The sequence below is a fragment of the Podarcis cretensis genome (assembly GCF_951804945.1).
Source record: "Podarcis cretensis genome assembly, chromosome: 2".
NCBI lineage: Eukaryota > Metazoa > Chordata > Lepidosauria > Squamata > Lacertidae > Podarcis > Podarcis cretensis.
Window position 1 is genome coordinate 76,526,234 of NC_137171.1, and position 26,100 is coordinate 76,552,333.

At 39.8% G+C, this 26,100-nt stretch overlaps 1 protein-coding gene across 18 annotated transcripts in view; it reads right to left on the reverse strand.

Annotated features, from left to right (window-relative positions):
* The window catches only part of PBRM1 (polybromo 1), a 57,670-nt gene that overhangs the window by 29,253 nt on the left and 2,317 nt on the right, over positions 1–26,100 (reverse strand). For 9 of the 18 annotated variants that reach the window (XM_079967212.1, XM_079967211.1, XM_079967222.1 and 6 more), the window contains 16 exons: positions 24,824–24,954; positions 20,198–20,350; positions 19,635–19,732; positions 18,592–18,739; positions 18,160–18,303; positions 17,304–17,420; positions 15,559–15,627; positions 14,646–14,744; positions 13,550–13,635; positions 11,597–11,692; positions 9,099–9,190; positions 7,040–7,256; positions 5,628–5,769; positions 4,935–5,032; positions 2,007–2,283; positions 1,012–1,117 (listed from right to left, as the gene is read on the reverse strand). In XM_079967212.1, coding sequence (XP_079823338.1) covers positions 1,012–1,117; positions 2,007–2,283; positions 4,935–5,032; positions 5,628–5,769; positions 7,040–7,256; positions 9,099–9,190; positions 11,597–11,692; positions 13,550–13,635; positions 14,646–14,744; positions 15,559–15,627; positions 17,304–17,420; positions 18,160–18,303; positions 18,592–18,739; positions 19,635–19,732; positions 20,198–20,350; positions 24,824–24,871 — 1,990 coding nt within the window. In that variant the 5' untranslated portion in view covers positions 24,872–24,954. Of the gene's footprint in view, positions 1–1,011; positions 1,118–2,006; positions 2,284–4,934; positions 5,033–5,627; positions 5,770–7,039; positions 7,257–9,098; positions 9,191–11,596; positions 11,693–13,549; positions 13,636–14,645; positions 14,745–15,558; positions 15,628–17,303; positions 17,421–18,159; positions 18,304–18,591; positions 18,740–19,634; positions 19,733–20,197; positions 20,351–24,823; positions 24,955–26,100 lie in introns of those variants that run through there. The other 9 variants (XM_079967214.1, XM_079967213.1, XM_079967223.1 and 6 more) reach the window with 5 other exon arrangements.

Sequence of the window (26,100 nt, forward strand, 5' to 3'; positions counted from 1 at the left end):
CTCTGAAGACTAGAGAAGAGACTCTCTTAAGAATATTAGGGGGTGGGCAAGGGAAGAATATGTGAAAAATGAACATAATATTTAAGCTGCAGTTCATTCATTTTCAGCTTTGCGTTCTTATTATTAAAAAAGCGTGCCTAGACATTCCGTTTTTGCACCCATAACCTAGGTTTAAGGTACCATTCAGCTCCTAGCTTTCATATCTCAGTTTCAAAAACTGAATATGTGCTGGTCTTAGATGCTTCTATACTTCTTACTATTCTTACAACCCATAGTCAACAATACATAGTAAGCCAAGCATTCTCGGTTCTTTTTTCTTTGATATACAGTTTGTCTTTTAAAACAAAGAAGCACAAAAAAAATCTGCAAAAAATAATCCCACCGACCATATGATCTCCAGTAGTGGAGTAATAAAACATAATGATTTGGGCCCTGCACTGTGCAAAAATACAAAATGAAAACCTTCCTGCACAAAATCAGTGCGCCTCTAGTGGTAATGGTAAGGGCCTTTGCTCTATGACTAGTTCTGTGTGGTTGTTTTTAGAAAACAACATGATATTTCTGCAGCAACTTTTGCTGAGGATCACAAAGCACTTTACATCTATTAATATCACATGGCTCAGTACCAATCTAGAAACTGGGGAGAAAAAGAAGATATGTTGCAAGAGGCATATGTGGGAAATATATATTAACTTCTCATGCTGTTCCCCAAATCTAACAACATTTCAGCTTTTACTGTTTCTCATGTTACAAAAGCTTAGAACAGTGCTTTAACACTTCTACCCTATTCAGGGCAGACTGTCTCTTTCTTGGCATAAATGCCAAGTTCAGTTTAGGACACCTTTGCTCAGGACTCAATTATATTTTAAAATCTAAAAAATATTTCAGCAAATTCAGTCTGTATTTCAGAAGCAGATGAAATGTTGCAAACTACTCAGCTTAATAAGACTGCAATCTGTTAACATTTTATATTTCATTTATCAGGCTTGGGAATTTACAACAGTTCCTTACTTAATTTCAATTTAGGGGAAGCAACCTCATCATCTTCAAGCAGAGGTCCCAGCTCTTTCCTCTTTTCTTTAAGAATCTTCTCCAAGATATGAGCATCATTGTAAACCTATTCATCATGAAAATATTTATAAATAACAAACAGCAAATGGCTATTAGGATTTTACTTTTTGTTCTAATTAAGAATGAGGAAGTGCATTTGGTAATCTTGTTAACATGACCCAAAGCGCCTACCTAGAATGAGCTACAACATTCACATAGCAGCAGGGAAAGCTCTATCCCTGCACAAAGAAGATGTAGGATCAGGGCTATCTTTGCCATTAGGCAGAAGGTCATCCATAAATGCACTGGATTCCGGAATATGTAATGAGCCACCTAAGTGGGGCACAACCCTCTCTTCCATACGCCTCTCTTAAAGGCATGGGAAGCTCCATGGATTAACCATAAGGTTATATATGCAAAGGCAGGGAAGAGTTTATCTCTGGCATGCCAGATCCCAGTATTGTTAGTTCATCAGTATAAAAAGTTATTTTATTAGCTCCTGGTGCTCCACTTTCTCAATATTGTTTAGCGTCCTGGCAAAACTACACACAAAATATCTCCAACCCACAATATGGAAACCACTAATTGATAGTTCGCAAATTATGCAAAGGCATTTCTCTGGTCTCATAATCCACTCCATCTCAAGGTCTCATATTGATCATGGTATGTTTTTTATGGTTTCCTTTGCCACCCAAAGGTGAGTCTGAATAATATTTGGAGGCTGCTTTACCCAAAGGCTAAGGACAGATATTCATTTTTGCTCTTTTGTATGTGGAGATGGACATATTCTACAAGGTAAGCAAGGAGCATGCATATAAACTGCTATAAAGAAATTTCACAGCTCATACTTTTAGAAAACCAAAACATACTGTGAAATTCAGTTAATGAAATATCAGCATAAGTATAGCATGAGTGACAGCTATACAAATCTGGTTTGAACTTTCTTGAGAACGTACCTGTGAGCCTTCTTCATTATAATGCCTTGCGTTTCGAAACATTAACCTCATATCTTCTATCATAGACTCTTCCCCAACGTACTTGTCACTGCGGATATTGTGCTCTATTGTTTTTAAATCCATTGGCTCCAAGATGATTTTGTAATAATCTGGATAGTCTTTTTTGGAAGGTTTCACCATGAACAGCTCACAAAGTCTTCGGCCAGTGCCAGGCTCTCGTGCCTCAAGAACAACATTGTACAAAATTTTCATTCGCTGCTTCTTTATGTTCTTTTTGCTGTTAGATTTGAAAGGGGGGAGGGGAATACTTATTTATTAATTTTACCACCTATGTTCTCTAGGGGTTCACAGCCTCTTAAATTCAAAATCGAATCAAGTTTACCAATAATAATAAATCCAATAATACCAACAACAACAATCCATTAGAAAACATTTAAAACTGTATAGAACAGGCACATCCAACTCCCAAGAGACTGCAATCTACTCCCAGTATTAAAAAAAACTGGCAGTGATCTACCCTTTGTCATTGGGGGAGGAGGAGCGCGCGTGAGGTGGGTGGATTAGCCAGAGTTGTTGAGCTTTTTGGGGGTAATATTGCACAGAGCTCTTCAATTTTTATTTGTTAGCTTTTGGTAAACTTTATATAATTCCATGAGTGATAAGGGTCCCGCGATCTACCAGATCAGCTGGGGATCTACTGATAGATTGTGATCTACTGGTTGGACATGCCTGGTATAGAACAGCAGCTTAAACTTTACACCAGCACAAAACCAGAAGGGGTAACTTGACTGAGAGAGCTAAATTACCACCAAAACTACAGTGGTGCCCTGCAAGACGAATGCCTCACAAGACGGAAAACCCGCTAGACGAAAGGGTTTTCCGTTTTGGAGGTGCTCCGCAAAACGAATTTCCTATGGGCTTGCTTCGCAAGACGAAAATGTCTTGCGAGTTCCTGCGGGTTTCCACCCCACTTTTTCTAAGCCGCTAAGCCGCTTATCAGCTGATCCGCTAAGCCGCTTATCAGCTGATCCGCTAAGCCCCTAATAGCGCTAATCCGCTAATGGGCTTGCTTCGCAAGATGAAAAAACCGCAAGACGAAGAGACTCGCGGAACGGATTCTTTTCGTCTTGCGAGGCACCACTGTACCATTAAAAGGCTATTATAAAGGTATCGGTGGGAGGGATGGACAGGAAGCTTTTCACCTGGTGCACAGGCACCAGGAAAGTGTCTTTGGGGAGGGCATGGAATACATGAAGTGCCACCACTGAAAAGGCCCTCTCCCTGGCAGACGCCTGCATTACCACATTAAGCAGGGGAACCTGGAGAAAGGTATCAGATGAAGATCTTCAAAGTCTTGGTGGGAATACCTGGGGAAAGGTGTTCCTTCAAGCAGCCTGGCCTCAAGCCACTACACAGTGGCAGCTGGTGGCACTCACATGACCTCCTGTTCACTGGGAGGTAGAGGGGGAGGTGCAAGGTCAGCACAGCGCAAACAGGAGCACGGGATTGGTTGCACAGGAGCGCTTGCAGAACATCAACCTCCCCCTTCCACCTCGGAGTAAGCAGCAGTGACACAGGCGACAGGAGGTCAGATGAGTGCCACCGCCTCCTTGTTGATCACTGCTGCTGTGAAACAGACCACTGCTCTGTTAAATGCAGGTGCAGCAAGATGTAACATGGGGGAGAGGCACTTCACAGAGAGGTTTCCTAAATCACTCTGTGATGTGCCTACCTCCACCCTGGTTATAGAAGACTGCAGTGAAGTTTCGCAGAGGGCGGCGACACTTCAAAAAAGCAATCTCTGAAGCTCTCCTCTCCTTTAAAAGGGGTTATGGCAACCGGGGAGGGCACAGGTGACGAGGTGGGCGAGTTACAATTTCTCTGCTTCATGACGACCCAGGTACCAGGCTGGTTGGTGCTACAAATAGAAAAACTATTAATACTGTGAAGATTAATACTGAACACTTTTAAAAATCATGCTCTGAAAGATTTAATACAGGCTTCCTCAACCTCAGCCCTCCAAATGTTTTGAGACTACAATTCCCATCATCCCTGACCACTGGTCCTGCTAGCTAGGGATCATGGGAGTTGTAGGCCAAAAACATCTGGAGGGCTGAGGTTGAGGAAGCCTGATTTAATATAATGAATTTCCTCTCCCTCCCTCAAGCACAATGATCTGGTATAAGCAGTGCTTTTTTTCTAAAGAAAATGTTCAGGGGTACTCTCATTTTCTTACTCATATTGAAATACTGCCCCTCAATGAGGCCAAACTTAGATTCACAAAATGTTTAGGGTTATGCGTCCCCCTAGAAAAAAAACACTGGGTATAAGGAACTGCTAAACTAACGAGGTCAAAGCAATGGTGGTGAAACTAATCTCAACAGTGAACTGTGATGTTTCATTCACAGTCATATTATTCAGAGAACCTTTCCCAGTATTATCTGAAAAGAGAGTAAAATGGAAATATGAAGCCTTCTGTCCCACCTTCTAGGGTCTTCAAAGGAGCACAACATTTAGAGGTTTCTTGAACAATCAAGTAAAGCATTTTTCCAACCACACTTAACCCCTTAATAGATACACTTTTCTTTCTGATTCAACAGTTTACTTGAAAGTAAGAACTGTGTTCAATAGGGCATATTCCCAGCTAAGTGCATAGGACTGATTGCAGTCTTATCCATCTATATGGTATTGTACCTTTTAACAGAAAATAAGAATATTCAGATAAAATACCTATGTCAAATATCACATTTAAAATTTCTTATCACCTCAGCATATGGACCAGGGTATAATATTATTATTTTTTGGTGAACTGTATATTTACATATTTGATAGATCACCTTGTCAATAAAGACACAGCTCATAACTGGCTTTAAATAACTGAAAATTAAATCAAATAATCACTAATTATTATTAACAGTGAGTGCATACCTTTTTCTTTTTGAACTTCCAGCATCAGATGTTGCAGAAGAGATCATACTGTCTCCATCCTCGATATCATCTCTTCTGGCTAGCTCCTTCTTCTTTGCCTGGAAGAAAACAAATCCCTAGAGTTAAATTCAATCCACTGAATGTCCCCTGAATGCATGAATATTTAACAGCTCCAGAGATAATGTTCATTCTGAAATGCAGAAATATAGTAGTAGCATCAATAGAAAGCAATAAGATTTTTTTTAGCCGTTCAAGTTACATGTATAAAGCAAAATATTAAATACTGTAAACAGAATATCTAAATAATCAAGCTTATTCCAGAACAGCAAGCCTTCCATCTAAGCTTCTATTGCAAAATGTCTTACTAGCTATCAGTTACTCTAAATACATATATCTTGAAAGCTGTATACAATGTCTTCTTCAAAAACCTGATTTCAGATTACCAGTGCAGAAAATTAATTTAGCATGATTCATTCCTCATCTAGAATATTCATTTAATTTTCCAGCCATATGGCTATCAGTTAAAAACTCTCATTCGGAAACATATAGAATAATGCTTAGAGTTTAAACACAGAAATAGCACCAAGAAGAATTACTATCACAGCAGTGTGCCAATGCAGATATAAATGCACCAAATACTAGCTCCTACAAAAATAACCCCCGAGACGTAGCTATTTGAGTGTGAAGTTTTACCTGCATAACCTGCTGCATTTTCAGTACTCTCTTGTAAATGGCAGAATTTGGGACATTATAACGTTTGGCATTTTCAAACATCAAGTTTAAATCGCATTCCAAATGGTCCAGAGTTTCATATTCATGGTTCTTTAGTTTTGTTCTGTAGAAGAGATAATCAGTTCCATTTCATTGGTGCAACAATTCCTGCTACTTTTTAAATAAAACATAATCTACTAACTTAAAAGTGCTGAATTAATATCCTCCCCAGCTCCCCCCCTCCCCCCCTCAGCTAGTGTCGGAGGAGTTAGAAAAGAAAAAGAAATAATTCTAATGTTTCCCAAGCACATGCCAAAATCAAGATACAGGAACATCTCTCATATGACACTAGAAGGCTTGAAATGTGATTTTAAATGCCCTGCATGGGGGTGAGGGAACAACCTGTCATGAGGATGTACACACCGCCCCTGCCTCTCATGCTCCCATCCTGGATGTTTCGCCCCAGTCTTCCCAAGTATATTTTGGAGGAGTATGCTTAGAAAACTTAGGGTGATCAGGAACCGGACAGTGCAGGGTTTCAGATCACACTGAGACTTCTAGCTGAGATCACTTGACCATGGTTCACAACTCGGCCTGGGTGATCTATCAATATATCACCCAGGACTGGTTTGAGGTCCAAAGCATGATGGCGCCTTCACCCAGTGGTATATCATGGGTGAAACCACCGCTGCTCCTGAGTGGCGATGGTTTCACCCTGGCACCTCGTGGGACAGGGCCTGACGCAGCTTGTTCCTCCCTCCACTTTTCAACATTGCGATGTTTTACTGTATCACAATGTTTGGTTGGTGATACACTGCAATGTTGAAAAGCTGGTATCGTCCAGCCCTATTCACAACCCCACAGCCCTCTTCACGTGCTTGCTTTGAATGTCTCATGAAAACTAAAGAAGAATGGGCATGTTAACTGTATATTAACACTAGTGCTTTACTTGAAAATAAACAGTCAGATCCTTACTGCGATCAAACATGAAACAAACGTATTAGAAAAAGAATCAGGTGAATTGTACTTCTAGAGATATTTCGGTTTATCAAATCTCAATCGTTCATATGTAGATTAAAGCATAATTAAGGCTAAAGTGAAAGAAGGGCCATGTGATTACTTATGAATTAATCATCTACCTTTATTTGGATCACCTTAAAGCTTATATATGATATTATGCTGGCATTCCAAGGGTTTAATATGTAAAGAGACTCTTCACTCTCAACTGCTAAAACAAGGAGCTTAAAATCTTGTACATACACACATACAGGAGTTAGGTAAAATCATACAATCTATCAAATACAGTACAGTCATTAGAAGAGCTGACTCATGGTTTAAGATTGGTAAAGAAACTGTTCTTGAAACCATCAAACATTATGCCGCGCCAGTTTTACCTGATTTGCTGCAATGAAATAGGCATTTTGATTTGTTGGTAATAGTCAGGATACTTTTTCTTCGAAGGCAAATGAAAAAAGGGTTCTGATATGAGCTGACCCTGGTTGTTCCTGCAGTTCCTAACTATATCATAAAGCTGATAGAGAGGGTTGGAAGTATCCATAAATGAAGTGATGCTCTCGGCTTCAGACTCCCCTTCTTCATAACGGGCAGCAGCTAGAAACGAGGAAAAACAATTACACAATTTCAGCATCATTTTATCTGTTTTAAATAGTAAATGAAGTAATATTGGATCGTTCAAAGAAGAATGCAACTACTTTCTGCTACCTGGCTGGTTTCCTAGTTCTAATAAGAGACTGAGACCTTACAGGTTTTCTATGCTATATGCTGCTGATTCTCCAGCTTCAAAACAGTTTTACAGTATCTGCAGTTGGCTGGAAGAATCAGGTAGTTACTTATTCATTCACTATCTACAGGTAGGATTGGACATTAAAGGACCAATACAGGCAAATCCAGGAAATGTGGAAACAACCTTAAATCTACTAATGTGGCAGCTTCAAGAAACCAGGCAGGAAACCATGATGAAAGAAATGCAAAAAGGACCTGCCACATTACCCACATTTGTCTTTGCTGGCCCTAATCAAAATTAAAAAACGTAAACTCATGTGGAAGAAAAGGCTATGGCCATAAGAGAAGCAAAATATAAACAGCCACTGTATGACCATCGATACGGGAATATCAATAATATAAGCAAATTAGGGAAGAGTTATTTTTTATTCTGCGTTCTGTGAAAATTATATACCTCTCAGCTCCATAAAGCTGAAATACAGGAACAAAAATTTTGAAACTGACAAAGAAGAATGAAAAGAGTCAGTACAGAGCAGTGCTGGATTTATGTATAAGCTAAACAAGCTATAGCTTAGGGCCCCACTCTCTTGGGGGGCCCAAAAAAATTTAAAGGAAAAAAACCCTGGATGTACATTTCCAAAATATAAGATAAAAAACAAATAAAATAAAATCCACATACAGCAACAGTGTTTTGTTTTGTGTAGGCTCCTATGATGTAAGTAATGGGCCCTGCCTGCTAGCCTGCTCCCTAAAATATCACTGGTTTGCTCATTTCTATATATAGGGTGCCTACATTCTGCATGGACTTTACATTCTGCATGGACTTTTCAACAATTACTTTGATAAAATACATACTTTGTTATGTGCAAATGGCTTTAGATAGCTATTAGGTCCATAAATTACCATATAGCATATATTCAACACAAAAGACAGTGACAATTTGTTGTTGACAAAGGACAGCTGGACCTATAAAGGGCCCCATTACCTTCAGTAGCTTAGGGCCTCATCAAACCTAAATCCAGCCCTGGCACTGAGACACTAGCAGAACAATTGGGTGAGAGGGGGATAGATTACCATATTTACTCTAAAGAGAACAAGAGACATGGTTAAATAAGTGCTCTCTCATTCCTGAGATGAGAAAGTGTCTACGTAGGTATTTCCTGCAAAGCAATGTAAGATTTAAATTTAATATGCACTAGATTGTTCAAAATAGACCCGGGATTAATGTAGTTTAGGGACAGCCAATGTGGTGCCCTCCACTTGTTACTGAACTACATCTCCCATCAGCCCCAGTCAGCATGACTAATGGTCAGGGATTACAGTGGTACCTCGGGTTACATACACTTCAGGTTACATACGCTTCAGGTTACACTCCACTAACCCAGAAATATTACCTCTGGTTAAGAACTTTGCTTCAGGATGAGAACAAAAATCGTTCTCCGGCGGCGCAGCAGCAGCAGGAGGCCCCATTAGCTAAAGCGGTGCTTCAGGTTAAGAACAGTTTCAGGTTAAGAATGGACCTCTGGAACAAATTAAGTTCTTAACCTGAGGTACCACAGTATAGGCGTTCTAGTCCAACAACATGTGGAGGGCTGTCCAACATGCACTTTTATTAGATACTAACCTAAAAGGTTGTCACCCATTTTAATCTGAAAGGACAGGAGGGCTAGGAACTCCACAAATGACCTTTTCCTAAAGATATTGACCTACCAGCCAAAACAGCATCTTCATCGCTTTCAGATCCATATTGCAGTGCCATGGTTATTGCTGATAAACGATCTCCTTGGACAGCTCTTTTGTTACTGTGAATTTAAAACAAAACAGCTATTGAATGAAAAATTCCCTAGGGAGAGGAAGAATAAATCTACATTTAAAACAGGAGCTTTTATCTAAGTGATACAATAAAAATAAACATACAGAAGAAGGGATGTGTGTGTGTGTTTTACATTATATGAATTTGGTGATAGAATTTTAATTTATGAACCGGCTTTCTTCCAGCTAATGTTTCAGATTTATAGCCCATGAGTTCTTCTGAAAATAAACTCAAGCTAATTTTAATTGTGATTAAAAGTGCAGTTGATAATTAAACGAGTAAAGCAGTTTAATTATCATGCATTCGTGCTGCGGAACTAGGCTCAGCAGTAGGCAGATTACAAGACTCCAGCTTTGTAAGCATGTCAACTTAATGAAACGCTTTATATGGGAAGAACTGTCTTGCTTTCAGCTGATACACTGTTTTCTCAAAGAAGTGATATTTTAAGCTTATTATACATTCCATACGCTGTGACTTATGAATTATTTAAAGTAAGAAAATATTTTGAAACTCAAATGTTTGAGATGCGCAATGCTGATCTCTTACAACAATACTATTGGCATTAAATGCCCAGGACTGCAATACCTCAAGGAGTGCCTCTCCCCATATAAGCCAACCTGGACTCTGAGTTCATCATCTGAGGCCCTTCTTCATATGTCTCCTCCCAGAGAGGTCTGGAGGGTGGCAACAGGAGAACAGGCCTTTCCTGCAGTTGCTCCCCATTTGAGGAATGCTCTCCCTGGGGAGGCTCACCTGGCACCTTCCTTATATATTTTTAGGCACCAGGCGAAAACATTCGTCTTCAACCAGGCCTTTGGCCAATTAATGTTCTACAGGCTTTGAAATGCGTTTGGGGGTGTTATTGTTTTGTTGCTTCTGTTTTGACTATTTATTTGTGCCTTTATCTTATGAACCATCCCCAGATCTTTTGACAAAGGGTGGTATATAAATCTAATGAAATAAATAAAATGAAATTATGTAAAGGAAACCCCCTCTCCCCGCTCAAAATCATTCAAAAACATACACACACACAGAGAGAGAGAGAGAAATTGAAACTATTAGGCTCTGCTGAGTTGCCAAGGTTCTCTACTAGGAGTTTTACCCAAATAATGAAATCTTGTTTAATTGAAGAAAGAAATTTGCTTAACATTGCATACAAATAAAACAATAATTCCTTAAGAATAAATCAGGAAAGGGCTCTTTGCCCCAAGTCCTGCTTATGGGTTAGTCACTGTGGGAGACAGAATGCTGGAATAGAAAGGTCTCTGGTCTGATAAAACAAAGCTCTTATGCGCTTGGGTAATCAAAAATCACTGCCTGTTGAGAAGGGTCGTTGTACTTATTTTACAAACATTTTGCTTCTAATTCAGGGATGGGGAATCCTGGGGGGGTTAAGGAGGCTAATTACCCCCATCATAGCCTCCAAATTACCTCGTGTGGGTCGGAGAGATGTTATTGTCAGCCATCTTCCGATGCGCCACCTAGTGGCCCCCCGAACCTTTGACTCTCTGGGTGTTGTTGGCCTCTAACTCCCATCAGCTTCAGTCAGCATGGTCTATGGTCAGGCATGATGGGAGCTGTAGTTCAGAAACATCTGGAAACAGGTTCCCCATCCTTGCTTTAAATGAATTTGTCACTGACAGTTCTTTTTGCATTTCACTGCTCTCTCCTTCACTGCTTACAACCACTACTACCAGTGTCTCTGTGTGTGTGTGTGTGTGTGTGCGCGCACACACACACACACATACACATGTACACACATACACTTGAGGATTACACTTTATGTATTTGATGAACTGGGTGCTAGCCCATGAAAGTTTATGGCACGGTATATTTTGCTACTCTTTTAAGGAGTCACAAAACTCTTTCTTGTTTTGACTTGTGGAAGTATATTTTGGCAACTGAGTATTTTCATCTACAGAACTATTCTACGTAATTCCATTTTAGGAAAACAAAGAGGTTGCTGTAATATTTCCAGGAACCAAACAAGCTCATTAAAAGGTAAAGGTAAAGGTACCCCTGCCCGTACGGGCCAGTCTTGACAGACTCTGGGGTTGTGCGCCCATCTCACTTAAGAGGCCAGGGGCCAGCGCTGTCCGGAGACACTTCCGGGTCACGTGGCCAGCGTGACATCGCTGCTCTGGCGAGCCAGAGCCGCACACGGAAACGCCGTTTACCTTCCCGCTGGTAAGCAGTCCCTATTTATCTACTTGCACCCGAAGGTGCTTTCGAACTGCTAGGTTGGCAAGCTAATTACTTATTTTTAATTTTTTAAAATTTTCTTCCACGTGTAAGTGAAATGGACCATTCTGATTTAGAGACTGGAGGAAAACAACCAACATAATCTATTATAAAAAGTGGATGAACTGAATCACATCCAGAGATAAGTACTCACCGATAATATTTATTAGCAGCATTTCTGTCATCGACAACACTGCCTTTACCCTGTGAGGAAGGACCTGTCAGCTTGGAAGCAGCCAAATTTGCAGTCCTTTATGAAGCATGAACAAGCCAGAGAAAGTGAAAAAAAGAAATCCACCAGACAGCCAAGATGATATACAGTTAGGATGAAGTTTTTTTTTACAGAATAAGTATTGAAATATAAGTTAAAAAGGGTTGTGCCATTACATTTTAGTGAAAAGGGTTATGCTAAATGTTACTGAACTTCATATAAGGTGAGAGTAATGCATTTTAGGAGCCACTATCTAATGCTAAAAGTGTTTCTTTATCTGTACTATGAGGTTATTCCCATTAATTTCGCACAAAGCAGATACAGTGAAAACTGCAGCCTCCATTTTTAGTCCAACATACAGTAGAAGCAAAGTCGTCTAAAACTGTGCTATTTTCAAACTGGAAGGAATTACACATCCAAGTGCAATGTATTACCAAATAAAAGCACCTGTGTTAGAGGCAAAAAGCCATGTCAAGGTCAATTCTCAAGCAACCTGCATTGCAGAAAAGCAATAAGAGAAGGTCTCTAGGTTCATAAACACAATAAGTAGTTAAAAAGTACAGTATTTTAAGCTCTGAAATATATGCAGGAGACACAAAGAAGAAAAATATACAAGAAAAACTGAAGAAAATTCCTGTCATTACCATAGACTCAAAAACCAAGCAACTGCATAGCATTAATAAAGAGGGATGTTAAAGAATTTGAACCACAAGTTCTACTCTTGAGGTACAGGAGCTTTGGGGCCTTCATGCTCTCACTTCAAAATTTTGCAACAAAAATAAATTCATATTAAAAATTTCAAATGGACAGTTTTGAAGCAGAAGGGAATTACAAAAGTGAGCTATGTCAGAAATTTCTGCACCAGCAGCATTGTAGCCCAATATTCTGTATGTTTTCTTGAAAGTCTTACCAGTATCAATTGAATTTTCTACCAAGTATTCACAGGACATCACACTGTATTTGTGGAAACATGGGAATACGTCCTCTACTGTAATGCACCATGAAGATTTTGTCATGGTGGTCACCAAACTTCTGACTGAGATTAACTGAACTGACTTATCGCCACAAAGATGGAGGTCAGGCTAAACTGGCTCTAGATAGCACAGGCTGAATTTCTATGGTTGTGGAAAGTCTAGGCCTAGGCAAAAATATAATCCTTTGGAAAGAGGAGGCACAGATGTTCCCCAGTAGCATCAACTGCAAACAAGGTTAAGATAAGATTCAGGTGGGTAGCTCTGTTGGTCTGACACAGTCTAAATAAATAAATAAACTGTCCAGTAGCACCTTAGAGACCAACTAAGTTTGTTCTGGGTATAAGCTTTTGTGTGCAGTATAAGCTCTTTCTCAGTAGGGTAGTAGGAGCTGGGTGATTGACTCAATGGGTAAACCTGTTGAGGACTGTTAACGACTACAATTAATCCTACAGGAAAAAGAATGAGATAGTATGCAGATGACCAAAGCCCCACCCACCCTCCCACTATATATAAGGGTCTGGTGACTTCGGTTTCAGTGTATCTGAAGAAGTGTGAATGCACACGAAAGCTTGTACCCAGAACAAACTTAGCTGGTCTATAAGGTGCAACTGGACATTTTTTTTATTTATAAGGTCAAGATAAGTTGATTATGGGGCATTTGATGTCTGGCCTGTTCAGCAGAGTCCCAAAGCAAATCTTTCCAATGGCTCAGACTGTTGTGAAAATCTATGTTCATTAACAAATGAAGAAACTGGCTGTATGATTTCCAGATCCAGCTGTTTCTCCACAAGTTAGGGTCAGAGATATTTGAAACCAAATACTATAACATATAACATAAGTTAATGTGAGCTAATATTTATCTGTAGATTGTTTTTCTAAAGTAAAGAGAAAACTTGAGTAACTTTCATTCTGCCCACGGTACCTGATTCGGAGACTTGATTTGGTCAGTTCGGAATGCTCAATTTCTGCTTTCTTCATATTAAATATTTTCTTTATTGCATTTGCATCCTGTTAATGAATTGAAAATGTATTTTATTTATTTTTAAAGGCTAAAGATGACATCATCAGTATTTACAGACGAATGCGCCTTGAAAGTGTATTTAAACAATATGTAACATAAATTCATTTAGATAAAAACTTCTCATAAAGTAAAGGAAAAATATCAATATTTATGCTGTATTAAACAGTACAGGACACAATACAATTGTACCTTGGAAGTCAAACGGAACCCGTTCCAGAAGTCCGTTCGACTTCCAAAATGTCCCAAAACCAAAGCGCGGCTTCTGATTGGCTGCAGGAAGCTCCTGTAGCCAATCAGAAGCCGCGGAAGCCTTGTCAGACGTTCGGCTTCCAAAAATAGTTTGCAAACTGGAACAGTTTGTGATGTTCGGGAGCCAAAACATTCGGGAACTAAGCTGTTTGACTTCCAAGGTACGACTGTATACAAAGCAATCTAAACCCCAGGTTCATGGAGGAGCTTCTCTGTTGTGGGAAAGGCCACATCTACAGTACCGGCTCCTGTTAGGTCGACAGAAAATTCCACAGCATGATTCTTCCATGGCATGAATCTTCCACTAGCAGTATCCTTGCCAGCTATAGGTGACATTAACCCCCCCCCCCAAATGGGGCAAGCCATGTGTGGTGCAGAGGAAGCCTTGGATCTGCCGGATGCAACCCCTTCAATCTCCAGAGAAGCCCAGAAATGTCTCCCACATCCCTACAGACTTGAAATTGGCATTCAAAAATTTTCCCCTTTGGAACTAAGTTTTGGAGAGTGGAGTGAGATAAAAAAATTAAGTGCTGCATGGGGACAAAACAGAGGTAAAAATCCACCCCCTGCATTTCAGCCTGGCTGGTGCATGGCACCATGATTTTGGAAATGGCAGCGAATCCACCATTTCATATCCTCCCCTGTCCCTAACTTAGAACTGCACTGATCATTACATATCTTACTTTTCCAAAACCTGATAAATGCATTTGAATAAAACACTTCATATTAAAATGCTAAGTTACTTTACCTTGAATACTTGAGACCCAGGTTCGTTGTAAGTTTTGGCATTCTTAACTAACAGGTCTATGTCCTTGGCCATTGCATGAATGCTTTTATAACTTCCATTCTAAGAACAAAAAATGGAACATATTATGTATGCATTAATTTTATTTATTATAGTAAAAGGTTGCAGTTCAACCTCTTCGTAGTTCTGTCAAGTTTGTCGTCATTTTCACATGGGAGCAACTACTGTGTGGGAAATCATGGTACAGAAAGCAGCGCATAGATTAGGTCCAATAAATCACATGAAATGACTACTGTCTGAAGCAGCCATAAATGAACTGTTGTACCAAAACCAGTTCAGATGTAATGACCTTGGCTTAATAAGTAATGGTTAATTTAACGAGAAAATGAGTGTCATGCTCGCAAACCTCATTCCGCTTGTGTACAATTTTCAGGGTGTCTATTGCAGCTTGTTTAAACCATAGTTTCCTACTCTGTGCGATGCCAAATACTGGGAAACTGTGGTTTAACACCAGCTATCCTGGTTAGTAAATAAAGATTAAATGAGTTAAAAAGGAATGCAAAACAGTGGTGTAAAAAAAAAAAGAAGCTATGCTAGAAGCACCAACTTCATAAAATGAGTAAAGGACAATGATCACGTGGACAAAACATTCCTTCTCAGCTTAAATAAACAATGGTCTATTAAACCTATACTGCTTAGTCTAAACCAGCCTACTTGATCAGTGATTGTCACTACTGTAGTGACATAAATGAATAATTTCAATTAAGTCCCAAAATGCACAAGTAATACCATTAACCTAAACATACTTTTGCCCCCAGAAAACCAAAATATTGCTTTAACATTCATTTCCATATATATTTACTTTTAAATTTGCTAAATCGCTTTTATAAAAGTGACCCCAAAAGTTGTACGGCACCTGTATTCGCTGGGCAATAGTCTTCAGATCTATGGGCTCTTTAATTATTGCATAATAGTCAGGATATTGCTGAAAAACAAAATTAATTCCATCTGAAATAAGCATAAACAGTGATCTATCAACCATCCTATCACCAGTTTCAACAGAACCTTCCCAACTAGGGCTACTGTCAGGGAGCTGACATCAGAACAGGGGAGTGAGGAATGGGAATACAGAGAGCCGCTGACGCTTCTGAGAAGCTGCTCCTTGTCCAACAATGGGGAAAGCCACACCTCCAGTGGAGCAGAGGCAGAATGGGAAAGCTGAGCGAGGGGAGGGCTCAAAGATGCTACTGAGAGCCTAAGCGCCTCACCTAGCCCAGCCGGCCACCGTCGCTCAGTTTACGCCGAGGGGTGAAACACAAGGAGGGGAGGCGGAGATTTGGGGTGTCTAAGTTCTTATGCTGGAGGGGAAACTAGAAGGGGCCACTACCGGAATCTCCAAGTGATTGAGATAGACATGAACTTTCTGGTCCTGCACTGTAAATAGTTTGTACCAATAAAAACCTGCCAGAGACAGGTTGGAGTCCTGCCTGGTTACTTGTGAGCAACCACTACACCTCCTGACAGCTACAATCCTAAAGACATTTACTAGAAAGTAAATCACACTTCAATAGATTTTTTAAAAGCAAAAGACTTAGTATTATATTGTAAGAAAGGGGTTTCCTAAAAACAGTGTAGGCACACAATCTGAACTACTATACAGTGGTGCCTCGCAAGACGAAAAGAATCCGTTCCGCGAGTCTCTTCGTCTTGAGGTTTTTTCGTCTTGTGAAGCAAGCCCATTAGCGGCTTAGCGCTATTAGCGGCTTAGCGGATCAGCTGATAAGCGGCTTAGCGGATCAGCTGATAAGCGGCTTAGCGGCTTAGAAAAGGGGGGGGGGGAGGAAAAAAAACCCGCAGGAACTCGCAAGACATTTTTGTCTTGCAAAGCAAGCCCATAGGAAATTCGTTTTGCGAAGCACCTCCAAAATGGAAAACTCTTTCGTCTAGCGGGTTTTCCGTCTTGCGAGGCATTCGTCTTGCGGGGCACCACTGTATGTGTAGGTAATAGTTCCTGTACAGCATAGAGTATCATTTAAAGAGTTTGTGTGTGCGATATGATTAGCCATCTTCACATATCTTAAGGGCTGTCCCATGGAAGAGGGGGCAAGCTTGTTTTCTCCTGCCCTTGAGGGTAGGACTCGAATCAATGGCTTCAAGTTACAAGAAAGGAGATTCTGACTAAACATTTGAAAAAAAAATTATGACTGTAAGAGCTGTTCGGCAGTGGAATAGTCTCCTACGAGAGGTGGTGGACTCTCCTGGATTCCTCCATTGCAGGGGGTTGGACAAGATTACCTTTGGGTCCCTTCCAACTCTAAGATTCTATGAATCTAAGATTATATATGTGTGTATACACATATACACAGTTTCTCATCTCTGATCCCAACACTTTTACTTGGCAGTCCCAGTGAAACCTCCTTGCAAGATCCTGTACCTGGGATACACAGCCTCTGTACAGTAATGATTTCTTGAACTGGTATTATGAGTTGACAGTGTGTTACTCTGGTTTTGCTGGCATAGACTGTTTTACGACTAGTCTATATCATCAAGTATATAAGATTAATGAGCTTGATGGTGCAGCCCAAACAGAACTACTGTCCAACTTTAATTTGAATGGGAAAAGCCTTCAGTTTGCATTCAAAGTTCAGCATTATCACTCACCACTTTAGAGGGAAGCTTCTGAAAAAGCTCACTGATGAGATGGCCTGATGGGTTTGTGGCTACAACTACGGCTCCAAGAAGCTGTTCCAGAATTTCTTTTAAATAACCTGGAGAAGACTGGCACAAAAATGATATTGTAAAATGATTTGAGAAAAGATTAGGACCGGGTGTTTGCTGCTGGCTTCTACTGGTACTGGTTGAAGAAATACAGGTTTTTTCCTTTTACAAATTAAGGAAAAGCAGTATAAACAGTTACTAATCTGCTGTTAGCTAGTCTGGCGGGGGCATACATTTTAGAAGAAATAAAACAGGATCGCAATGTGTTTTCAACCAGGTTTAATAATGTTTTAATACTTAAATGTTTACCAAAAAAAAGTACTTTCATGTTTTAACTTATACTGTGCATGCGAAAGGAAACTATCTGGCAGCATGCTTTAATATATGATTGCATTTACAGCTGGTCACTGAAGACCAGGATATAAATGGAAGAGATTAATAAAAATAAATATATAAACATATACTGTATAACATAATCCTTTTGGTGGACAATTTAGTAACTGAGGAAAAAACAATATGGTACTTACAGCATAGCTCTCTTATTACTGATGCAGTGCCACCAGTGTTCATAACAGATTACTGAATACCCAGTCAGGGAGTTTACAAACTAAAATACTTGCATGGATGAAATACCAGGGGAATGGCAGGGGCAAACAGGGAAATAAGGGAAGCAATTTGTTATTATTTCAGTTATGCTACATTTAAGTATTGTTACAGGTTTAATTGCAATAGGGCAGGTGCACTTTCTACCCTTTTGCATTTGAAATGCTTATACGTAGCTGGTAAAGCTCACACTTACTATTTCAGAAATTGTCCCTTGATTGTCATGGCCCTCGTCGTCGTCATCATCATCGTCAGGATCTCCCTTCTGAACAAACTCGTTTTTTGTGCGTATATATAAATCCCACAATTTACAGGCAGCCTTATATTCAGGGGAGTCTGGCTGTGTTAAAAAACCCAAAAGAACCTGTTTGTTAATCGATAATTTTTATGTCACTTTTAACATTTATCAAATGAAAGAACAATTCCATCAATTAAAACTATGCTACAAATGAGAACAAAGGCAGAACTTAAAAATAATTTCCGTAAAGTATATATGGTATGCACTATGGGGAAACTTCACAGAATCAGCAGTAAAGTAGAGAAGGTAAATGAGTTTTGGACTCCATTAAAACACAACTGAGCGACACAATGTGCAAATGATGACTTTCAAAACAAAAGATTTTGTCACCTTATAATATGATTTTGCATTATTAAATAACAGCTGGAAGTCAGCAGTTAGCACGTTCACATCATCATATTCCTCCATTTTTAGCTTCTGTTGGATTTTCATTAAATCAATAGGCTGAGAAACCACTTCATAGTAATCTGGCTGGTTTCTATTGTAAGAACAAAGTTATTGAAAATGCAGTTAATGTAAGCAAATGTGCAGCATCTAGCAATACCCAAACTTTCATACACACTACTGCAAATGGATAGTTAAATACACTATGAACACAATTTGAAAAACATTAAAATACAGTTAAACAAACAATACTTCACTCCAGGGTGGCCAACTTGTGGCCCTCGAGATATTGTTGGTCTATAAACCCTGACCACTGGCCGTGCATCCTGGGGCTGATAAGAGCTTTATTCTAAGCATATCTGGCCATTACCCTATATTTTTCACAGCAATGCAACTCTGTCATAATACACCTTAAGGTTTTATGCAAAAATTCAAAGTTAACACAGTCACAAAAGCCAACTTTTTCTCTAATGCTAGTGTGGCTAATCTGAAGCCCTCCACACATTGTTGGACCACAACTTCTATCATCTCCAACCACTGACTATGCAGACTGGGGAGTCCAACAGCATCTGGAGAGCCAGAGGTTAGCTGCCCCTAATCCAATGAATTCTTGAGGGTAACATTGCTCAGCTATGTCGTTAATGTTTTGCTCAATACCCTAAAAAAATATTGCAATGTCAAAAAAGCTGAAACCACAAAAGAAACAAAATCTAAGTTCAGCTGTACATCAGAAGCTTTGAAGCACACAACAAAGAGTTAAACATATTACTATATGGTATGCTAAACGATGACAGAAATGACCTGGGATGTGGAGTGGAGGCAGCTAGTGTAAAAGGTCTTCTGGGGAGCAGGGGGGCGCACTGGGGAGGATGGGGTAGGCATTTCCACACTTCTAAGCATATTATTGTACTTGCACAGATTACAACTCAATAGCTCTTGCAATGGCAGCCGTACCTTAGCTTTCTTATCAACAAATCTTACACGCTTACCTTCGTTTGGGGGCCCTAATGAAAAGCTCACATAGAAGCCTCCCTTGTTCATCTTTGTAATCTCTGATTGTGTTGTATAATTCATGGCATACAGCGATCTAAAACACAAAGCCAATGAATAATAATAATAATAACAATATATTTATATGCTGCCCAATTGACTGGGTTGCCACAGCCACTCTGGGCAGCTCTCAACAAGACCCAAATTGCAGTAAAACTAAATATTGATATAATGCTTTTTCCGAAGTGGTAAAAATGCTTAATATGCATTCTTGGTCTCCTTACAAGAACCCTATACGGACTGCATTAGATTCTCCATATTATAGATGAGAGGCTGAGGATGAAGGGCAACAACTTGGATTAAACTACCTGTTGAATTCAAAACTGAGCTAAGATTTTAAGTGGTAGCGCTAGTCTTACAGCACATGTTCTTAGCCACTCCACTTGCTTTGGGCTCCTAGAAAAATCTAGGAGTTAAGTGATATTTCAACTTCTTTGTAAAAGAATAGCAGTCGTGTATTCAGTCTATTTGCATGGTAGCATGACATTTAAAAAATACTTACAGGATCGACTGTAGGGAGGTTGGAGAGTCTTCTCCTCTTCCTGCTTGGGCCTGGTGTAGTTGTGGAGTGGTGGCCATCATCAAAATCTCCACTGGCACTGCTGGAAGGAGAGGTAGCCCTTCGCCTCTTGGAACCCATGGAATCCAACTTCTTCTATAATTAAAAAAAGCGCTCTTAAACATGAGGCTTTCTATCCTGTAACTCACAGGGTGACAAGAAGTGGAACCTAAATTTCCTCTGAATTCTACATAATTGAAATAGTGACACTTTCTGATGCTACACAGCTAAACTCTTGACCAACATTCTGCAAGCTTGCCCAACAAAGCAATCCATTTAGTGTGGTTTTACTTAAGCCAAGTCATCACTGTAATATCAAGGTGTATGGATGACAAAAACATAATGAAGTAATGAGTATTAAAGTCAAGACATATGTGAGAGTACCAATTCTGATGCAGCGTTCCTATATATCATACAGATTTTATTGCATGTATTGCTGATAGTCTAAGCAGAAAAATCTAACATCTGCCCACAGTTCAGACAAGGCTGCAAAGTCCATTACAAATTTTACTGTGGCCTGCAGCCTTTGAGAATGCTAGAGAAGATGTGAAGGCCCAGAAAAAGTACAGAACACGGAGGGAAATCCAGCTCCTCTATTTCCCCCTGCCCCAACCGCTGGACTTTCATATCTCTATACTAGAGAATGGTTCCAAGCAGTAGCACGCAGTGCGCTGGGGCAAAAGCAGAGGCACTTACCTAACCTCCTGGCAAGTGAGTCACTACTGCTTATCTGGAGGGAGAGGTGCAAGGCAGCAAAATGATTGATTCACTTTGCACCATGCCACCTGCTACGAGTCCCAAGACCAAATAGCTCATAGGGTAGTCACAACAAAACCTCTCTCTTCTTGGTTAGTGATCCAATGACAGCATCAGTTCTGAATGAAAGATGTCCTCTCCCCCCCCCCCCAACTTAAAAAGAATGTAAGAAAATGTGTAAAACCTAGACAGTCGTACCTTGGTTACTGAACGCCTTGATACTCATACATTTTGGCTCCTGAACGCCGAAAACCCAGAAATGTTTTGGTTTTCGAATGTTCTTTGGAACCTGAACGTCCAACACGGCTTCCGATTGAGTGCAGGAAGCTCCTGCAGTCAATTGGAAACCGCTCCTTGGTTTTTGAACGTTTCCGGAATCAAACAGACTTCCGGAACGGATTACGTTCAAGAACCAAGGTACGACTATACTACCACAATTATTAGTGCAAACAATTTTTTCTAAACAACTATATTATGGTCCACAATTATTAGTTCAAACAATTTTTTTCTAAACAACTACATTATGGCCCAATTCTGTTTAGACATTTTTTAAAAATAATAATAATAATCTGACTGTAAAGTGAATATACCCAGTTTGTGAGTCACTAGGCATCATCTCAATCTGGCAGGTGCAATTAATCTATTTTTGCAGGTCCAGGCAGGTGTCTCTGACCACAGTACATGACTGTGACTTTAAGGAGCACAACTTTTACAGCTACAAGTGTAAAAAATCAGAAAATTTACAATGAATTTAAAAAATACTGAGTGACATCCAACAATGTCGCCCTCCTCTCCACCCTTCTGCACGCCCCTGCCTAAATCTGTTCTGGAGGGTTGGACATAATCCATTATCTAAACCTGGAATGTCCAAAAGGTCAATCACAATGTGCTGTTCAATTGGGGGGGGGGGTTTCTAGGTCAATCGTGGGATCAATTGATGCGGTTTCTGTGGTTCTCCTGATTCCCCCCCAAATCTCAACAACTCTGACCTCCCTCTGCAAAAAAGTTCAACAACTCTTGGCAATGGCAATGGGTAGATCACTGCCAGTTTTTTTTATAGTGGGAGTAGATCGCAGTCTCTTTGGAGTTGGACGTGCCTGATCTAAACTAATCTAGTACTTACAAAAAGCTCTCTCAAGATCTTGAAAAGAAAATATTATTCAAAATCTCTAGTATTGTTACTTTAGTTAGTGGTAGTGGAATAACGGAGAATAAGATGACATGCTACACCAAAACTGCACCCCCATGGCCTTTCCCATCCTTTCAGTAATGTCTAAAGCGCTTACCACACGAAACCACATCAAACGGCACGTTTCCCTCACCCACCAAATATAGTCAGTTATATGGACTTGGGATAGAGAAACGTGAGAATGTGTCACATAGTAAGAACTTCTAAATGTTACTGCAGGAGGAAGCAGGTCTTACCAAGGTAAGCCCAAACAACATGTAACCCGTCCCTCAGGACTATTTCTCACATAAGTCCTGATCTAGAAAAAGCACTTAAGATCCTATAAAATCAACAGAGGACAAGTGAGTCATAATTATCTCACACTATTGATTTCAACAAGATTTAGGCTGCAATTCTAATTCTGTTTACCTGGGATTAAGACCAGGGTTAGAAACTCAGATATATCAGCTAATTGCTAAATGGCACCTTAAACCTGGGTTACAGTCGCTACAACAGAATAGCTAGGCACCTTTTTTGCGGTGGGATTTGTGGTTGCTGCTGCTTCTGTTGTTATTAATTTCATTTCTATACTACTTTATATTTTAAAGAAAGAATCTCAAAGTGTTTTACAACACATCAAAACATCCAATAAAACAACGCAGGAAAAAAAATAATCCAGAATAAAACAAATTCAAGCTTCAAGGAAAATATTTCAGATCATTCTCTAAGTGACATTTTGCTTTCCCTATACTTATTTACCTACTTAATTTATATAGCTGTCCTTTAGCAAAAGTAGAAGCCAGTGTGGTGTAGTGGTTAGTGTGTTGGACATGGGAGATCAGGGTTCAAATCCCCACTCAGTCATGAAGCTCACTGGATAACCTTGGGCCATCTCACAGCCTCTTAACCTACCTCACAGGGTCATTGTAGGGATTAACTGAGGAGCGAGGTGAACCATGTACTCCTTGGAGAAAAGGGTGGGATATAAATGCCATAAATAATCTCTTATGCTTACCTGCTTAAGAAAGCTGGAGAAGCTAGCCAGATGGAGATGTCAGTCACCAACCTGGTATCCAGAGATCTCCATGTGGTTGGAACTGGACCCAGGCCTGGGGGATTTTCTAACACTGATTAAGGCCCACTGAATTCAACAGAACATACAGTACTTCTGAGAAGACATGGTTAGGATTGTGCTGACAAGTATTACTAACTTTCTCTGGATTGGAATAATTATGTCAGACATGCCACAGAAAGCCACGTGAAATGGAAATTTCCTGGAGAGTGCACCAGTCAGGAGAACCCTGCCTATTTAGTGCAGAATTTTGTTCTCACAGTGGCCAACCAGACAAAGTAGGACATGAGCACAGTAACACTATCCCACTTCTGATCACCAACAATAGAAATTCAAAGGCCTATTTACTGCCTCCAATACTGAAAATAATATGCCTTCAGGACTTATGGGCATGACTAGCCCACAAATTTGCCTAACAGACAAGGTTTTTAAAAATAGAAGCATTGTGGCCTGATGTTCAAAACAATGTTGGAAGGGTCTATCCATACACATTTCCTTCTTAACTTCCTCCAAATGCTAAAACAACTACTTTTTCAAAGAGTATTAATGTTTAACATGAAGAATGCGCAGTTGAAACAGAAGGAACAACCTCCACATTTAAAGAAAGCAAACTCTATTCAACTATTCTTTTGTAGTCTTTTGATCAAACTGCGGACACAATACATATAGAACTAATTTCCCTGAACTGGTCAAAGAGTCTGAAGAACAGATAGCATGAAAATCATTCAGACTACAATGAACTTAACCCAATGTTTTTACTTCTGCAACGTATAAATGCTATTTTGATACTCCATAAAATACCAAATCCAGCCTTAAACAAGCAATCAACAAAGGATCCAGAAGCATTATTCCATATTCATTCATTAAAAAACAAATAGCAGCACTCTTAATGCACAGTGCTATTCTAACTCTAATCACTAATTTTGGAAATGAAAAATAAAATAAAATAAAATCTAACTGGTTTCCAAAGTGGTAACTAACACAAAATAGGCTGCACATTCAGACCTACAACACCCCCCTAACTACATTATCCACTCCTTTTAAAAAAGAAAAAGAAAATATTGGGCTCTAGTCACGGTTAGACCTACTCAGAGTAGATCCATTGAAATTGATAGGCATGACTAACTTGGGTCCACTAGTTTCAATGGACAGGATTCAACTAACAAGTGCCACTAGCAAAAGCCCACACCAGGACTTCCATCTGTCTCTTCCGCCAGAAATTTGTTTTGTGGTAGTTGGGAGAACACCACAGAAAAGTGTGCAGGGAAGGGGCGATTGTTCTATCTGACAAGCAGAAAGACTTGCATTGAGAGAGCTATTGCTGCAGCACAATGCTAAATTTCTCCCAGTGAGTCTACTCTAATTAGAACTTAGTTGGATACCGCTCATGATCACTACTCTAGAGTAATTTTGTTAAAAATTTGCATTCCCCCCCCCCCCCGAGAGCAAGATTAATTAAAAACTCATGAACGAGGTAAATGAACAAGTATGATCTGTCATGCCAAATACGAAACAAAAATGCCTGAGATGTGTGAAAGAGGACAAAATGGCACACACATTATCAGTAAATTACCAGATTTACCAGAGTACAACCAGCACCACGAAAAGCCAGTCTCCTCATTATGTCTGATAGGCAAGTAAAGAAACTGAGAAAAGGCAAATCCTTAAAGCACCAATTCAGCAGTTGTATTAGTACAGGCAAAACTGAAAGAGAAGACAACAAAAGGAAAGAAAAACAAAGGGAAAACAAAGGGAAGAATAGGTAAATTAAGGAATCAAGAAGAATGGTTAAGGAAAGATATACACAAAACAGAGAAAATGCAGTAGCTATATTAGGCCATTGCCATTTCACAAAGACCCCATTCACATAACATTCCAGGGCTGGGGAAACTGTGACCCTCTATCAGTGGTTCTCAACCTGTGGGTCCCCAGATGTTGTTGGACTACAACTCCCATTATCCCTGAGCTCTGGCCTTGCTAGCTAGGGGTGATGGGAGTTGTAGTTTAACAACTTCTGGAGATCCACATGTTGAGAAAGGCTGCCTAGATATTGTTGCATTACAAATCCCATCATACCTACAAATTGAAGTTCAACAACATTTGGAGGTACATGGGTTCCTGAGCCCTATTTTAAGCTCAGAACTAAAAGTGCATTCTTTTATCATGTAAACAAAGGGTACAGTCCTATTCCGACAAAAACTGGAAGGGTCATATTCAATGCCACTGTTCCAATATCGCAACAGACTTCCACTAGCACAATGGAACTTCCCCTTCCTCTCCTCTGCAGCCCCCCCCCTTCAAAATTTGAGCAAGAGGGTTGGGGGATCCTCCAGAGAAAATCTGGAAGGCACTCAAATGAGAGAAGAGAAAGAGGAACTCCTGTTGAGCACATGAAACTCCCCATGCGCAGTATTAGATTACGATCTTAAAACTCCTATTGTTTTTCATAGGGCAGAACTGCAATAATCAAGTCACATAATTCCAAGAATGAGGCTATAATTGTATGGGATTCACTGCCCATATAGCATAAGCAGTTCACAAATCATAATAGTTTAAATATTTTTAAATACTTCATTATAAAGAATATGTTGATTGGTATCCACAGCATAGTGTGATCAAAAATAGAAAAGTCTAGTACTGTCCGCATCATCAGAAACATGCATCTATGTTTTATTACAACGTCAATAATTGTATTTATTTTGAAAATGCAAAAACTATACAAACACGCCTACATATCAACCACTTAGCATCTATATGGAGTACTGAGACATATCACTCATAGTTTTGAATGATTACTATATTGGCAACACCCAACTTTGTTTTTATTGTACATCCAAGCCAGGTGTGGAT